This window comes from Ursus maritimus, unplaced genomic scaffold, assembly GCF_017311325.1.
Source record: "Ursus maritimus isolate PB19 unplaced genomic scaffold, ASM1731132v1 scaffold_24, whole genome shotgun sequence".
Lineage (NCBI taxonomy): Eukaryota > Metazoa > Chordata > Mammalia > Carnivora > Ursidae > Ursus > Ursus maritimus.
Genome location: NW_024424897.1, coordinates 20,554,537 through 20,572,692, shown reverse-complemented (window position 1 = coordinate 20,572,692; position 18,156 = coordinate 20,554,537). Strand labels below are relative to the sequence as shown.

General features: G+C 44.5%; 1 protein-coding gene across 1 annotated transcript; it reads right to left on the bottom strand.

Annotated features, from left to right (window-relative positions):
• Positions 1-11,287: 11,287 nt before the first annotated feature.
• On the bottom strand, positions 11,288-17,350 carry LOC103672545 (keratin, type I cuticular Ha1-like). Its single transcript, XM_008701257.2, has 7 exons — positions 16,935-17,350; positions 15,360-15,442; positions 14,206-14,362; positions 13,147-13,308; positions 12,927-13,052; positions 12,582-12,802; positions 11,288-11,762 (listed from the first exon to the last, which is right to left on the bottom strand). Exons 1-7 carry the CDS (start codon positions 17,280-17,282, stop codon positions 11,636-11,638), a joined length of 1,224 nt encoding a protein of 407 aa, XP_008699479.2. The 5' UTR covers positions 17,283-17,350; the 3' UTR covers positions 11,288-11,635.
• Positions 17,351-18,156: the final 806 nt, after the last annotated feature.

Below are 18,156 nucleotides of genomic sequence, written 5' to 3'. Positions count from 1 at the left end.
TTCATGGAGTGGCTTCAAAGAGCTGGACTCATTAATGCCTTGGCCTTCATTAGCGGGGCGTGGCAGGTCCAGGGACACTGTTGCTGCTTTGTCTCCTGGCTGGATGGCCCTGACTCCTTGGCAATTCCTTGGCTCTTCTTGCTAAGACGGGAAAGCACAGCTCTTGCCTATGTATCCTTTGCTAGGTCCAATTACCAAATGCCAAATTCATGGTTCTCAGGAAGAGGAATAGATCCCTTCTGGAATAGTTAAAACAGCTTGGTTCCCAGTGGCCCTGTTTCTTGATGTGGCAGACATCATATTCATGATAATGTAAATCAACCAAATAACAGGTATGCACCAGGATAACAGTATGTACAGGGCACTGTGTGGAATAGAAGGTGGGACCAGGGCTATGGTCAGAAGGAGCTCACCCTTGAGCACTTGCACAGGCTTCTCTCGGTACTTGACACTTTTCACAAGCATGATCTCATTCACACCTCACCAGGACCCTTCAAGGTGCATGATAGTATTCTCATTTTACAGATGGGTAAATGGACACGTAGAAGCTAGGGAGTAATACATTGCGAAGCCAGGATTCCAACATATATCTCTGTTCTTTCCATCGCCCCATGCTGCTTAAGTACAAATGAACCATCTCCTTTCCTAACTTCTTCAGACAGATCATTTCTTCCTCCTCTGTGAGCTCTCATCTTACCTTGAGCATGGAAGTGCCCAGCTTCTGTGCTCACCTGTCTCTGTGTCTGAATTCCCTGAAGGCAGGAACGGGGGCTAATTCTCCGAATCCTCAGCTCTAAGTGCATGGTACTCAGTAGACACTCAGTGGTGTGTATTGAGTGGATGAAGGAATGAACATAGTAAGTGATAAGTATAAGGTTGAGGTAATGGGGGCAAGAGGGTACTGCCAGGTTGGGAAATTCACAGGTATAGATATGTGCTGGGGTGCAAGTCACAGAGGAGGAGCATGGGTCCTGCAGGGGGAAGAGTGGTGTGCACACACATCAGGCAGGAGAGTCCAAGTTCTGGTCGGTGAGACTAGTGGTGGGGAGGGGAGAGGTGTGAAGGGAGGTGGTAGAAGAGAAAGCTGTATGGGGAGTTAAGGCCATATGGTAGAAGTTCTCTATGGCAAAGCTAAGGAGCTTAGACTGCCCTGGAGGGAGAAGTTTTAGGAAATGTTTAGCAAACATTTATTTGTTTTAGCAAAATGAGGGTAAGGCTGGAGGCAGAGGGACCAGCAGGTGATCACAGTAGTCCAGGCCAGCAGTGAGGAGGGACCAAGTTTAACTGTCTGCAGAGGAAGTATAAGAGAAGAAATGGTGTAAAAACCATTTTCAAAGGAGCAATTTTTTTCTGCCGAACATTTTTAAAATTTTTCTATTAAGTTCAATTAGCAAACATATTGTACACCATTAGTTTTTGATGTAGTGCTCAGTGATTCATTAGTTGTGTATAACACTCAGTGCTCATCACATCCCGTCACATCAAAGAAGCAATTTTTTTAAAAACAAGCAATCATTTAGAAAGGTGAGATGTGGGAGAGAATCAAGAATGAAACCAGAATTTGGCAAGCAAAATATTTAGGAGAAAAACTTTGCCATTCACAGAAACATAGACTGTTTTGCTCATCAAGGATAAACTAGCCCACTTCCTTTAACAGAGATTTAATTGAGTCCTTCCCATGTGCCAGGAAAAGAGCCACACACTGGAGATGCAATGGTGAGAAAGAGAGGCAAACCTACAACCTAGTGAAGAATGCACACCAACCAGGTGCAGGATACATCTGTGATGGGGCAAGCCCCAGCTTCTATGGGAACATGCACCAGGGGACCTAACCAGAGTGAGTAGAGGTCTAGCAAGGCTTTCTGGAGGAAGTACACATTGCATTCAAGCATGCTTCCCATTTTTCACACAAAAGCTTATATAGGAAATGATAATACTTTATAGCTCATTGGGGCAAAGTGACTGGGCTGCCTTGGCCAACCACTCCAAGGACTCAGAGCATCAGTACCATGGACCCCTCTAATCCATTCACCTCAGTAAGGTTGGAAAGTTCTGCAATAGAGGAACCAAGAAAAGTTCAGTAAGCACCGTGTAAGCCAGGGAGTGAGAGATGAGGGTGAAGGAGAAGCAAACTCTTTCCATCATCTCATGCTGCTTAGATATAAATGACCTAGCTCCTTCCCTAACTTCTGACAGATCATTTCTTCCTCCTCTGTGAGCTCTCATCTCACCTTCAGCATGGCATTGTCATGACTTACATGCTTCTCTCTCTCTTTCTACTTGAGTTCCCTGATAGCATGGAAGGGCTTTTATATGAAGGACTTTGTACACCTCCTTGAGGAGCTTAGGCCTTATCTGAAGGTCAGTGTGGAGCCATTGAAGGTTCTAAGGAGAGGAGTAGTCTAATTTTATTCTTGATCAGCTATGTTTGAAGGAATGGTGGAATCTATACAGGGAAATGTTCATCAGGTCCTTGGAGTAGCAAGCCTAGAAGTCTTGACAGCGATGATAAGGACAGGTATGATCCTAGTGCAGATGTGAGAACTGGAGAAATGAGCCAAGGGAGAATGTACATGGAGAAGAGCAACAAGGGCCTAAGGACCAAACTTTGGGGAATTCCCCCAACCAGAGAGCAGGAGAAGGAAAAAGAGTCAGAGAGAAATGGAGAAATGGCAAGAGAAAATGAGGAGAGACAGCTCATGGCATCAGAGAGGCCAGGGAGGAGAGCTTCAAAGGAGAGGTAAAGGTCAAAAGTGTCAAGTGTGGCAAAGGGGCCCTGTAAGATCAGAACCATGGAGAGATTCTTGGATACATTGACCAACAAGTTGTCAGGACCTTTCCAGGTTCATATCAATGTGCTTATTGTGTACTGTACCTATGCTCTTCAAGTAACTCCCACACTGAACTTTAAGCCATCAAGACTTTAAACACCCAGAGTTGAGATTCTGTTGTTTAAAGAAGTCCTGCCATAATCAGTTTGTACACCTGATTATAAAGCTTGTGAGCTTTGGTGTTACCAATACAGACTTTCTACAATAATTAGAGTGTGCTTTAAGTAGTTTAAAGATGTGAAGCTTGTTTTGATTTGATGATTCATAATAGTTCATGATTTAGGAACATCTACCCAAGAAGCATAAGCAATCAGAAATGCCCATGCATATAACTCCACTTCTGCTTTGTTGCAAGGCATAAGATAAGATTTGTTTGATTTCCCAAAGAGAAACTATGAGGAAAGAATTCAGTTGTGTGCCTTGATGCATTGTCTGGTGAGGGGACAATGAACTGTCATTCTAGCAGAGAGCAGAGCAGAACTCAGAGAAGTATGCTCACAGCAAGAGTCCAACACTCAGATGTAGCTGCAGATCCAAAACCAGACTGCCATGCATTCAGCTCTTCCTTTCCGCTCTTCCACNTCCTAATGTAGATCCCAAATGCCAGAATTGTCAGAGAGAGGGAAAATCTTGGAACAGGTGTGATATCAGGGATCTTAATGACCATCTTATCCAAGCCTTTCATTCTATAAATGAGGAAACTGAGGCTCAGAATGGAGAAATGGCTTACTTAGGATCATATAATTAGAAGCCAAATCTGCTAATCCCCACTGCATTCCCAGTTCCCATCACCACAGTGCAGAAATATTGAACAATTTCACAACCAGTATGATCTGTCAACTACCTAGGGGCAAAAATCAAAGACAATAAAAAAAAGAGAAAAAAAAGAAAAAAACTCCCTTGTTAACCCATAAAAGCGTACTTGTTACCCATAGATATGTCATGTTGAAGAAAAATAAAGGGTGATTATGGAAATGTTAGAATTCAGTGATACTAAGGTTCCTTATTGCCATGCTGATTTCAATCATCATTTTTTTCAATCACTATTTCTAACTGATGATATAATTATGTTCCAATAGTTTAAAACAACTTAAATACAATTATATCCCATCAGCTGGAGTGACTTAGAACACAAACAATAGTGACATTACTCAAGAACAGTATCTTTACCCAAAATAAAGTATACATAGTCATAACTAAATTAAAAATTATATGAGTTTAACAATGAGAACAATTGAGAGAGAAAAAGAATCACACTATAATGATGACACTGGATGTTTTTTTTTAAAGATTTTATTTATTTATTTGAGAGAGAGAGAGAGAGCAGGTGGAGGGACAGAGGGGGAGGGGAGGGAGGGAAAAGAATCTCAGGCAGACTCCGTGCAGAGTGTGGAGCCCTATGCAGGGCTTGATCTCATGACCTTGAGATCATGACCTGAGCTGAAACCAAGAGTCAGACACTCAACTGACTGAGCCACCCAGGGGCCCCAACACCGGATGCTTTTAAATGGCAGAGTTTTGAATGCTTTTCCCCCTTCTCCGTACTTTTTTGTTCTCTCCAGATCTTTTGAAAACATATCTATTCCTTGTACACAAGCAAAAGAAATAAAATTTACATTAAGAAGTCCAAAAGCAAATTCTTACAAGTCTTCTAAAGAAGTATAGGACCCAAGTAAGGCTCCTATTCCTATATAATCACTGAATTACACTTGAGCTTATTGTTCTGGAAATAAAGGCTTTGTCATGATTGGCATTCACACCCTTGTGATAACTGCTGACCTTGCCAGCTCTGAAGCAGAGCTATTAGGAAGTGATGAAGGGGCACCAAGCTTCCTATGGGATCAAACAACCCGTAGTTCATAAAGTGATTGAGGTGTGGGTAGGAGCTTCAGGCAAAGAGAATGCCAAGAGGAGCAACCCTTGGAAGAATGTTCTGCCAACTGACTGCCAGCCCATAGTCCAAGATCACATATTAGGATCACCTCACACTGAACCACATCCTAAGAATGGACTTCCCACACAAATAAAGGATGATGGAATTTATCTTCTGGAAATTGTGTCTGAGTCAGATGAAACCTGGAATCTTAGAATGTTGGAGCCACCAAGGGCTCAAGTGGTCATTTCACCCAAATATGTTGCAAATGGGAAAACATTGACCCAGAAGAGGAAGTGACTTGCTCCAGGTCACAGGGGAAGTTGGTGAAAAGAGTCTAGGTTAGAAAAGAGTAAATTAGAAATGAGGGACAGGGGAAAAGACCTTCAGTCCATATGACAGAGCTGGAGCTCAGACTACTGGAAAAACCCATATCTCTCAAAAGACTGTACCCTTAGTGAAAAAGTGAACTACAAAAAGAAAAAATCATGCTCATTGTCACAGCAAGATTTTTTTTTTTAAGGCTGAACTGTCTCTTACTGGGCTTTAAATTTAAAACATCATGCTATGTAAAAGAAGCCAGTCAAAAAATAACACAGATTGTATGTTTGCATTCATAGGCAATGCCCAAGATAGGCAAATCTAGACACCGTCATGGTTCCCCAGGTCAGAGGTGGGTGGTACTAGGGAGCAACTACTGGACAGTGGGTACAAGATGTCTATTTGAGGTGGTGGAATGTTCTAAAATTGTGGTAGTGGTTATACAGCTCTATGAGTACATCAAAAACCATTGAATTATAAACTTCATATTTTTGTGGTATATGAATTATATTTATGTTAAATGAATTATACTTCAATAAAGCTATGTTTTAAAAAGGAATTCAGAAGTGGAAAATAGACTAGGACAGAAATGATGATCAAAAAATACGATGGCTGAGCATTTTCCACTTGTATTGAAAGGCATGAATCAATTCAAGAAGCACATCGATCCTACTTAGGAAAACAAAACCACCTCTAGACATAATATAGTGAAGCCACATAACACTTAAAGACAAAGAGACAATCTTGGAAACAAAGAGAGGAAGAAAAAAAAATAAAAGAATTACCAAAATGGAACCACACTTAGATTGGCAATATGCTTTTCAGAGCCGACAACAAAACCCAAAAAACAGGGGTATGACAACTTCAAAATGCTGAAGGAAAATAGCCACCTATTGGAATTCCACACCGAACTAAACTATCCTGCAGGAGGAACCACTAAGGAGACATATTTCATACAATAACTGAGAGAACTTATCACTTACAGTTTCCATAAGAACTACCGAAGAATGTATGTCAGAAAACAAGAAATTAAAACCAGAATGGAGCAAGAAAGTACGAGAAGCCTTGTAAGCAAACAAACCATAAACATGCAGGAAATTCTAAAAATAATAATAACAATGACCAGATTTTGGAGTGTAAAAACAAGGTAGAACCTAAAAAAATAAAGAAGATAAATCAAAACTTCTTTGCATCTTGTTTTATATGCAGGAAGAGAGATTAGTTAAAATTAGATAGTGTTAAGTCTGCACGTTTAAAAGTTAAGAATAAATATCCACAAAGAAAACAAGATCATTCCAATAGCTGTCAGGAAAGGAGAAAGCAGTAAGCAAAGAAAAAAAAATCATGATTAATAGAAAGCACAAAATAAGATTTTAAAAATAAATCCATATGTGTCAGTAGTGAAATTAAATAGAAATAGACTACACCCTACTTTTCTTCATCAGACATTCAGTGCCTTGACCAGCCTATCTAAAAGGCTTCATCCTCCATCCCTCTCTGTCCCGTTGTTGCCCAGTGTCTTAGGCCATTCCGGCTACTGTGGCAAAATACCATAGACTGGATGGTTATAAACAATAGAAATCTATCAGCCATAATCTAGAGGCTGGGAAGTCCAAGATCAGGGCTCCTGCACATTCAGCATTCAGTGTTTAGTGAGGGCCCACTTCCTTGTTCATAGGCAGCAGTATTCTCACTAAGTCTTCTCATGGCAGAACAGGTGAGGGAGCTCTTGGAGTCTCTGTTTATAATGGTTCTAACCCTTTCATGAAGACTCCACCCTCAGAACTAATCAGCTCCCAAAGGCCCATTTCCCAATACCATCACCCCGGGGACAAGGATTTCAACAGGAAAATCTGGGGGACACAGTCTGTAGCACCCAGCTTTATTTTTCTTCTTAGCACCTACCCCTTGACACAATCATATTTGTCTGACTCTTTTTACTGCCTGTCTCCCCACCTGAAAGCAAGCTCCTTGAGAGCAGGTCTTCGTTTCTTTCACTACCCTGACCCAACACCTAGGACAGTTTTAGGACATTGTAGGCATTCCATGATTATTGAATTTATAGAAAAGAAGCCTGAATGACCAATCAAAATGTTTCTTAAATGCTTAATTTCACTAGGAACAAGAAAACTGCAGACTAAAACAAGATGCATCCTGCCCGCATGTATTGGCAGTATTTGCTAAGTCCGAGGGCGCTTCTCAAATTTGAAAGTGAAAACAGATTGCTGGGTGTACAACTTGATGCTTTCATATGCATGTGCATACATTCTGGAAGGAGCACCACGATCAAGCTAAATAACTTCTTCATCACCTCCACTTGGTTACGTGTGTGTGTGTGTGTGTGTGTGTGTGTGTGTGTGTGTGCTGGATTTAAGATTTATCTTCTTAGAAAATTTCCAAAAAATACAATGCAGTATTGTTAATTGTCATCACCCCACTATATATTAGCGCTCCAAAACGTATTCATCCTCTATAACCGAAACTTCACCCTTTGACCAACATTGCTCCATCTTCCTCACCCCCAGTCCCTCTCTGGCTTTTATGAGTTTAACTTTTTTAGGTTTCTCATGTAAGAGAGATCATGCAGAAGTTGTATGTAACATCATGTGTCAACTATACTCAAAAAAATATTTTTAATTAAAAAAATGTTTAGGGGCGCCTGGGTGGCTCAGTCGTTAAGCATGTGCCTTCGGCTCAGGGGTGATCCCAGCATTGTGGTATCAAGCCCCGCATCAGGCTCCGCTGCTGGGAGCCTGCTTCTTCCTCTCCTACTCCCCCTGCTTGTGTTCCCTCTCTCGCTGGCTGTCTATCTCTGTCAAATAAATAAATAAAATCTTTAAAAAAATGTTTAAAACATAGAAAGACCATGCAATATTTGTCTTTCTGTGTCTGGCTTATTTCACTTAACACAATGTCCTCCAAGTTTGTCCACATTATCACAAATGACAAGATTGCCTTCTTTTTGGTGAAATCTTACCATTTATATTGACGTGGGTGGAACCTGGAGGATACTATGCTGAAAGAAATAAGTCAATCAGAAAAGAACAATTATGGTTTCGCTCATATGTGAAATTTAAGAAACGAAACAGAGGATCATAGGGGAAGGGAGGGAAAAATAAAATAAGACGAAATGAGAGAGGGAGACAAACCATAAGAGACTCTTAATCATAGGAAACAAACAGGGTTGCTGGAGGGGAGGTGGATGAGGGATGCGGGGACTGGGTGACGGTCATTAAGGAGGGCACGTGATGTAATGAGCACTGGGCGTTACATGCAACTGATGAATTAGTGAACTCTGCCTCTGAAACTAAAGATACACTATATGTTAACTAATTGAATTTACGTGAAATAAGTTAGAAAAGATCACTTTCTTTTTTTGCCCTTCTGTTGTATATGTTTTTTTTTCTTTGTTCAGTTATCCGTATCTACAGACATCTGTTTCCATATCATGGCCATTGTGAATAATGCTGTATTGAACATGGAAGTGCAGATAATCTCTTTGAGGCAGTGACTTCATTTCCTTTGGCTATATACCCAGAACTTTTTTACAAAGTTGTAAAACGAAATAAAACAAAGCAAAAAACAAATTTGTTGGGCCCCACCCCCAGAGTTTTGGAATTAGTAAGTCGGGGGAAGGATTGAAGAATTTGCATTTCTAACAGCTTCCCAGGTTCCCAGGACACACTTTGAGAACCACTGCTCTGGAGACTCACTCACACAGGTACATAAAGAGACATGGGCAAGGATGTTCTTGCAACACTGTTTATAATGATGGAAGGAGGGAGGGAGGGAGGGAGGGAGGAAGGAAGGGAGGAAGGAAGGGAGGAAGGGAGGAAGGAAGGGAGAAAGGAAGGAAGGGGAGAAAGGAAGGAAGGGAGGAAGGAAGGAAGGAAGGGAGGAAGGGAGGAAGGGGAGAAAGAAAGAAAAAGGAAGAATGGAAGAGAAAGGAAGGAAGAAAGAAAAAGAGGGAGGGAGGAAAGAAAGAGAGGGAGGGAGGGACATAGGAAGGAAGGAAAGAAGGAGGGGAGGGAGGGAGGATGGGAGGGAGGGAGAAAGGGAGGGAGGAAGGGAGGAAGACCCTAACTGTCCCTCAGCAGTGGAGTAAGTAAATAAAAACGTGATGTGTTTTCATTCTGAAATACTACAAAAGAGTTAAAATAAATGACAAGAATAATGTGTATTAACACAGATAAATCTCAGAAACATAATGCTGAATGGAGAAAATTAATGGTAAGATTTATACCACTTATATTTTCTAGCTGAAACTGCTAACGTGACACACTCACGCACTGTGCATGGATGTAACCATGTATAATTTTTAGAAATGTTTTCTTTGGAGAAGGACGCACCACCAAGTTCAGAATAGCAATTACCTCTAGGGGAAAGGAGGGGGAGAAGGATGGATAAAGGTGGAGTTTTGTGTCAACTCGTAACATTTTATTTCCAGAAACCAAACCAACCAAACAAAAAACCCCACAGCAATGGCGTAAACACAGTACAAGGTTGGCATCCTTTAAATCTTCGTTGTGGGTTTATAAGTGTCTTGTTATTTTTTTGTACTTTCAGATGTTTGAAATATTTCATAATTCGCGATTTACAGTGAGAAATAGCAGCAGCGCCTTGTTACACCAAGTGGCGAATCGCAGATCCTTGGCGGCGGGCTTCAGCGCCGTGTGTCTTGCCCCATGTGTGAGGTGAGTCATAACACTGAACCCCACCCAGACATCTCAGAAATCAGTTTGTGTTCTGGGACAAAGTGATTTCCCTGGCACTCCTCTCTCTTCTTCACCAAAGAAAGCACCATGGCAGAGACCAAGCCTCAGGACAGCCTCCCCCAGACCCAGTTGTTCCACTGACATAGTCTTGTCTAACATAGAGGCAAAGTTTCGTTTGATGCTTTACACGTTGAACAATAAGAAAGGTGTATTTACTGTGCTGATGGATTGGAGCTCTCACTCACAAGGCAGAGAACTGGGTGTTTGGGAAGCACATGGCCCTGGTAAAGGCGGCTGTTGGTTCCTGGGGGTGGACAGCAGTCCAGCACGTACAGAGAATGGATGGCATAGAGTACATAAGGTATTCATAGGAAACATGCAGGTGGCTCCTGGGAAGAAAGGGAGAGAGGCCAAAGTACGCCAGCTGGGCCTGGGACATTCTGAGCACAGCCTATAGTGTCACTCTGTCATCTTCCAGGGCCGTGGCTGGGTAAGGGAGGTCCAGCAGCACCAGAAATATCCACGACAGAAGAGCGGACACTAAGGGAACCTTAACCTTGTGTTAAGACAAGGATTTATGACCAGCGTTGGAGGGCCATTGTCATAGCAGGGGGACAGAGTGCCAGCCAGCTTCATCTCAAGGAGAGAAGACTTAACTAGCAGTTTAGCCCAAGACAGGACAGTGGCCCTGCGCGGGCCACAGCGTGCACAGCTGTGGGAGCCATCGAGCATGGCCAGACATCAGTAGACACCAGTGGGGGCAGGGCACCAGCATAACTGTCACTTTAATAGTGGCAGAGACCAGAGACTTAATATCCTAGTTTGATTCTGAAGAACTTCTTTTTGGGTAGGGAAGGGAGCTGTTCCCAAAATCCAGTTGTAGTCCTCGTGGTTACAAAAGCCAAGCAAGAAGAGAAACACTTTATAAAAATCTGTTGGGTAATATCAGATAGAAGAGATGCCCTTTTTACTATTATAAATCCTTCAGTATTTCCCAAAGGAGAGTCTCAGAGATGTCTGAGGTACCAAGAAAATCATCCCTCCCCCTTGTGATAGTGTTGAAGGATGCATAAGATCCGGGTGCTTTTAGGGGTGGGTTTCATTCCCTCACAGTCATACCTCATGTGCGATTGACAATGAGCTCTGAGCTCCTCACCGTGTGAATTAGAAAGAAAATCAGTCATACAGCTCTTGGTACTTGGTTGGTGTTCGGTAAATGTTAGCTTCTGTCCCTCTTCTTGCAGGCACTCGGAAAGAAAAAGTGGAACTTTCTAGAAATGTTAACCGTGGTGCAGTACTGAGTCAGCTCCCATAGTGAATATTCACCATATTTGGATGAGGCCTCTTGCCTTTAGTGGCCCCACTGGTTCCTGGCTGGCCCGAGTGGACGCCAGACTCACTGCACCTAATGAATGTTAATTAATGGTGATGAAGCACTCTGGGGAGAGGATTAATGACACAGTCCTCCTGTGCTTTCAAGTGGCTTTATAAGAAGCACATACAGAGTGAACACTTTGGAAAGAATGAATACAAATGAGAACCGTCACTGCTTTGCAAGAGGAAAGTTTATTAGATTTCCAAAGGGATTTAGGGACCTGCGAGGAAGGTCAAAGCAACAGAAAGAACCACAACACACCCGGTAGGACACCTTCGCAGCCCAGACCTATCAGATCATCAGGTCACAGAACAACTATAAGAGAGCAGTGTTGAATGAAGGGAATCTGGTGGGCTCGGCTCAGAGTCAGGCCACACCTGGGCATTTGCTCTCCTTCCAGACCGTGATTTACGAGGAGGCCTGGGGCTGGCTTCTGTGGCTGATACTTGGCAGGTAATCAGGGCTGGTCCATTGATGGTCCTTCTGTCTTCATGCAGTCCTCTTGCTGGCCCCAGGATATCTAGCACCGAAAGGTGCTGCAGGGCCCACAGCGGGAGCGTGGGCCACATGGGGTGCAGGGATTGGTGACGCAGGGTCCGATGGGCTTGTCACATGCGTTGGTCGTGGCACAGGGGTTGCAGGGCAGCCTGGGACACAGAATTGATAGTTGGTCAGCATGGGAGGGATAATTTTTAAAAAGAAAGAGCTCAACCCAAGGAGACAGAAAAAGCAGAAACCTTTCTCTGGCATCTTAGGAAGCCAAAGCCTTGTTTGGATTGCTCCTTTTACAGAACTCTGAGACAGTGGCAGAAAAGAGCAAAGAAGACTGAAGGTGGAATTCCAGCCCTCATTCTATAACCCTGGAGACATGGGGAAGTCCCTTCTCCCCTCTGAGCCTCAGCCTCCTCGCCTGTAAGACGGGATTGGTAACACATAGCACACAGAATGTGTTCATGAAAATACTGTCGGGTGACGAGAGCTGTACTCCGTGAGCTAACGAATTGTGTTCTCCTTCAGCATTCAAATGCTCATCTATAAGACGGTTATACTGTCCCCATTCTGCCTGCTTCACATGATTCCAACAAGGACCAATGGGACAGTGGATTTGAAAATGCGGGTTAAATCCAAAAGCTATTCAAATATATGTGATGATTGTTATAGTTTTGTTTTCCCTTCTGCTGAGACAGGCCAACCGTGAAGGCACAAAGCTTCATTTATGCATCAGCCTCCAAAGGCTCATCAGTTGGAGAAAATAATCTAGTCTCATGAGTATCTTTTGGAACAGAATATACCTTCCCGCCAGGTAATGATAGCAAAAAATACCCTCCATGGTACACTACTGCAACAGAAATCTCTGGTCTCTGCAGACACATTGGCTTCTGAAGCTTGACCTGCAAAGTCTCTGTTTTGTTCTTGAGTAAAGCTGTGTGTGTGCCTTGCAGGGGTATGTCCTGCTGGCCACTCACTTGCAGTCCTCGCTCTCCAGCAGGCCCCGGTACGTGTTGATCTCGCACTCCAGCCGGGCCTTGACGTCCAGCAGCACCTGGTACTCCTGGTTCTGCCGCTCCAGGTCACACCTGATCTCGGCCAGCTGGGACTCCACGTTGCTGATCAGGCACTGCACCTGGGCCAGCTGGGAGCTGTAGCGCGCCTCGGTCTCCGTCAGCGTGTTCTCCAGGGAGTCCCTCTGCGCGGAGAAGGTAAGGAATGTCACAGAGCTGCTCCTCAGGGAGCTTCTCCAGGGGGTTCCAGAGAAGTCCCAGGCTCCCCGAGGTCAGGAGAGTGTGGCCAGTACCCTGAACAACACCCACCAGGTTGTGCTGGGCCTGCAGCTCGATCTCCAGGGCGTTGACCGTACGTCTCAGCTCGATGATCTCCGCCTGGCAGGTCTGCAGCTGCTCCGAGCTGGACACCACCTGCTTGTTCAGCTCCTCGGTCTGAAACAGCACAGGGGAGAAGACAGGGTCAGACCCTGCCTCAGGGGCCCCGCGGGGCCAAGGGTCTCGAGCGGCCACGTGCTGAGATGCCCACCTGGGTGGTGAACCATTCCTCCACGTCCCTGCGGTTGGTCTCCACCAGGGCCTCATACTGACTCCTGGTCTCGTTGAGCACGCGGTTCAGGTCCACGGTGGGAGCTGCGTCCACCTCCACGTTGAGGCGGTCTCCGATCTGGCAGCGCAGGGTGTTGACTTCCTGGGGGCGGAAGGGAGAGGAATGAACCCACAGGAAAAAAGTCTATAAATAAACTCTCTTTGAGGGAGTCCAGTATGGTGGGGAGAAGATTGCAATGGAATTAGGAAATATGAGTTGAAGCCCAGTTGACATAGAACCCAGCGAAGTTACCTCTGTGTGATTCAGGCCTCCTGTTTGAGTGTCTCCTCATCATCATGATGAGGCTGCTTGAATAGGTGATTGCTAATGTTTCTTTCCAATCCAAGATTCTATCATTTCTTTCTGATTTTCCCTTTGCTCAGTGATAAGTCTGGCATGGTATCTGGTTTGTAATTATTGCTACTTAAATACAGAGAAATACAGAGGTATAACTCCTCCCATTTATTTCATGGCCTTCTCCCTTTATATACTGTCTACTTAGAGTAGTCTCCTTTTCTTCAAAACATCTAATCTTTGATATAGGCATCTGACATCCTACTATTACATTCAACCGTGAAGTCCGAGCCAACCATTATTTAAATTCCTTCATCTCTCTCAGTTTTCCCATCCATCCATCCATCCACTGGGTTCCAGTATCTAGATGATGTATAATACTAGGAAGTCTGCTGTCTCCTTATAGTCTTGGTTCTTAATTTGGCACCTTCAAAAGGTAATAGATCTTGTCAAGCAGTAGGAAGTACACTAAAGATCTTCGTGTGGACTTTTGGCCATATATTGGCCCCAAGTAGAAATAAGTCAGCTGACCACATTCTTTTAGGTAAACTTATGACTCATTCCCCCAAAATCCACCAAGTGTGTTTTGAGCAAGGAGCAAAATGTTGTGTTAGCTCTAGAGTGCTTAGCAAACACCAACCTTATCCTGCTCAAGGGAGGTATGGGACTCTCCATATAGGATGATGGGGGCTGGGACTCCCTCACCTGCTCGTGGTTCTGCTTGAGGCTCAGCAGCTCCTCCTTCAGGGACTCCACCTGGGCCTCCAGGTCAGACTTGCACAGGGTCAGCTCATCCAGGATCCTACGCAGGGCATTGATGTCTGACTCCACCAGCTGCCGCAAGCCCAGCTCCGTCTCATACCTGCACACACAGTGGAAGGTCAAAGGGAGTCAAAAAAGAAGACTTTTCCTAGGGCTTTACTTGGCTGACCTAGTCAAATTCATTACATTTTGACATTTTTTGAATTTTTTAAAAAATTCCCTCTTTGGAAGGGGAAAAAATACCACCATGCTGAGTAAAAAGACCTGTTTTCTCCCTGAGATCCCTGAGATCCATAAAGAAGGTATTGGTGGGGGGCCTATGTGCAGTTTTAATCTAATATTAACTGCATTTGTTCTAAGGATTTGCACAGGCTGCTATGGATTAAGCCCTGTCTTGCCTCTTTGAGTTGGTGAACTCCATATGCCTATTATACAGCTTGTCCCCCCATCCTTTCCAACCACCTTGAAAGCAACCTGGTCTTGTGATTAAAAAAAAAACAAAACACACTGAATTAGACATCAGTTAGGTTCAGCCTTGCAGTTATGACCATGGATAAATTCCTTCATGTCTCTGGGCCTTGACTTCTTCATCTACAAAATGGAAACCAAACTAACATTTCACAGGGTTGGTCTGAAGATGAAGAAATGACATAGTAATCACAAATACTTGTAAACTATAAAGTCCCACAAAAAATGCAAAGGATTCCTATGACTGTAATGATCACACCTAGAAAAAATGATATTCCGAAATGGATTTTGCCTCCTATTTTGGTGATTTAATAACTTTTTTTCTGATGGGCTGATAGTGACGCACATATACTAAGAAACAGGTGTGAAATTCACTTTTAAACTTGGTCCGCGTATTAAGTTGAAAAAGAGAGAGAATGGGTCACTTCTTTGCCTCCTTAAAAATAAGCTTAAAAGGCAGCATTCTTGCATTCAGTGAGGAAACTGACCTTTAACCTAACTACCCGATGCCAGAATCCTCCCAATGCCACGCCAGCCCACTTCTGCTTAGACACACCCGGGACAGAGTTCATCACATTGCAACTGAGCGCCCCATTACTCGATTGCCCTGATGGTTAGAAAAATCTTACTTGGTTCTGAAGTCGTCTGCAGCCAGTTTGGCATTGTCGATCTGCACCACCAGCCTGGCGTTCTCAGACTTGCTGCACAGAATCTGGGGACAGGATTCATTATGAAATGAGTTATACTAAGAAGGAATGCCTTATAGCTCAAAGTGACAAGCTGGTGTTTTTTTTTTCAAATACACGTTCCTTCCAAATAGCTTTGAGTCTTCCCAGATTTTCAGTTTGGGGATAAAAGGAGGATTAATTAATAGCACTGTTCATTTCAAAACTAAAACAGTCAAGGAGAAATGTGTCCTTTGTCGTGAATTCTCTCTTTGGTCTGCTTCTGGCTTCCTGCAGGAATTGAGCATACTGGATATTGGGCCTTCCTTAGAGTGACCTCTGTCCCAGTTTGCTTAGAAATAGGGGGCTCCTAGGATGCTAAACCCAGAAAAATCCCAGCCAAACCAGAACAGGCTGATTTTCCTACCCTCCCATCCCCTTATTCCAGTCCTGCTGACCTCTTTCTACTCTCCTTCATATTGTCCTTATCCATGCTTTTGCATAGAGCTTCTCCCTCCATCTGGAATGCCCTGGGATGTCTTCACCCACCTAGCAAGACCACCTGCATGACCCACATTCCCCGTCTGCCCCCCAGCTCTTGCAGGGGGTCACTTCCTCCATGCACCCTGAACAGTACTTAGCACTTAGCCAGTTATGCTTCTCCCCTTCACTCCAGCCATGTCTGTCTCCCCTGTTAGACCACGAGCTCCTGAAGGAAAGACACTGTCTCACTCTGTACTTTTTCCCTCGCTCACGCACCGTGCTGTGTATTCAGTAAATATGGGCAAATGAATGCATGTTCTTCAAATTGCATGGCCCTTTCTGGCATTCACTTTGCTAGCAGTACTGAGCAGTGGACAGTTAATCTCCTCAGAGAATCAAAGGCTTGTGCCATCGAATATAAACTCCTTCTCATCCGTCCACCCTGCTCATATATTCCTCTCCTGGGAAGCCCTCCCTGACCTATACCATGTATTAAGCCCCACCTCTATGCTGATTCTTTACTTATCTTCACTTCTCCTCCTTCATTTCTGGCCCTGAACTCTCACCCGCATGCTTGCTCTAGTAGATCGTACAGGGTCTGTGTATATTAATGGGGCTTATGGGGCCAACAGCTCTTTTACTTTGCCACTGGCACAGCCTCTGGCTACAGCTTTGAAAGGCTTTAAGTATTTGAGGATCCACTTAGGAAATCACTAGCTCCAAGAAATAATTCAGGTGCATTTTTTTAATGCTATAAGCCTAAAAAAAAATCATAATAGAACTAAAAACTCAGATACTCTGGTTTTAGGTAAGAAGCAATGTAAGTTTGCTAGGACTGATCGTAGTCTAATGTCTTACCCTATCCCAGTCCCTATCCTCCCCCATGGGGCTTCCCAAATAGATCTTCTAAGATAATTTGATGTGTCCTACCTAAGCCAATGAAGTCAATGCCTTTATCATCGTCGCTTTGAATAGTCTTAGATCCACTCAGACCTTGGTACGTTAAATTTAAATAAATAGTTAACTAAATCAGCAGCATGGTGGCCACCCCCTCACCTTCTGCTGGAGCTCCTCGATGGTCCGGAAGTAGGACTGGTAGCTGGGACACACGAAGGGCACCTGCTGCTGGCACCACTCCCGGATGCGGCTCTCCAGCTCCGCGTTCTCGCGCTCCAGCTGGCGCACCTTCTCCAGGTAGCTGGCCAGGCGGTCGTTCAGGAACTGCATGGTCTCCTTCTCGCTGCCATTGAAGGAGCCCTCGCAGAACCAGCCGCAGTTGCCCACGTTGGCGGGGATGTTGCAGGCCCCGGGCAGGGTGCAGGTGTGGCAGCTGGGGGGCACGCAGGGCCGGGAGGAGCAGGTGGAGCGGCAGGTCAGGTTGGGCAGGCAGCAGTTGTAAGACATGGTGCTGGAGGGAGTGGAGCTCTGAAGGTCAGTTTCGAAGGCTGATTGCTCTCTCTGGTGTAAGCCCTGGTCCTTTCCAGGGCTTTATATTCTGTCAGCAATGGGTGTGGTGTCCACACGCACCATTATCCCCTTTTACCCTATTTACCCATTTTTCCATTTGTTATTTAGCCACCTCACGCGAGTCCTTTACCTCATAAAATGCTCTACCCTGGCTTCCTGCTAAGTCAGAACTCCTCACCGATTATGCTGGTTGGTTAAGTAAGACCTTCAAAGTGACCAACCCATTTCCTTGCCAACAACAGCACTTGTTCACAGGGCGTTGATTTGGGGTGACAGCTATACCCTGTCCCCCAGAGAGGGGCACATCTATGCCTCTTACTCCTAAAGGAGGAAACATCGGTGGCTCATCCAGCTCCTATTCATTGAGGACTCTGTGAGAACAGCTACTTAAGGAAACCCACCTGGAGACTAGACTGTTCGGTAGGGAATCCTGGAAGCTGAGATCAGAGCGGACCTACAAGGCCATCCTGTTAAACAGCCCTTTGCCCTTCCATCCAGGCAAGATGGAGGCAATTCTCCCCTCTCCTTAGGGGGCTGTAAGAAGTCCCCCAGGCCCATTTCTACTATTACTCAATGTTCACAGAACGTTAAGGAAATGAACAACATGGGAGTACCTACCCTTACACACAACATGAGTGTCATCGCAATGGCTCCTGCTTACTGAGCATCCACTGTTCAAAGCACCTCATATGCATTGTCTCCTTCAGACCTCACAAAACCCTGTGGGGTTTGTAGATGAGGACACCAAGCCTCCGAGAGGTTGCCTACGGTCCCAGAGCTCCTACATGGTAAGCCAGCATTCAAACCCAAA

What these genes read in the sequence shown, in the direction of transcription:
- LOC103672545 (XM_008701257.2), bottom strand. Translation starts at nt 17,282, where the DNA reads ATGTCTTACAACTGCTGCCTGCCCAACCTGACCTGCCGCTCCACCTGC. An exon ending in GCAGACGACTTCAGAACCAA is followed by an intron (nt 14,363 to 15,359) that starts GTAAGATTTTTC and finishes CTGTGTGTGCAG; the next exon opens with GTATGAGACGGAGCTGGGCT. An exon ending in TCAAGCAGAACCACGAGCAG is followed by an intron (nt 13,309 to 14,205) that starts GTGAGGGAGTCC and finishes TTCCGCCCCCAG; the next exon opens with GAAGTCAACACCCTGCGCTG.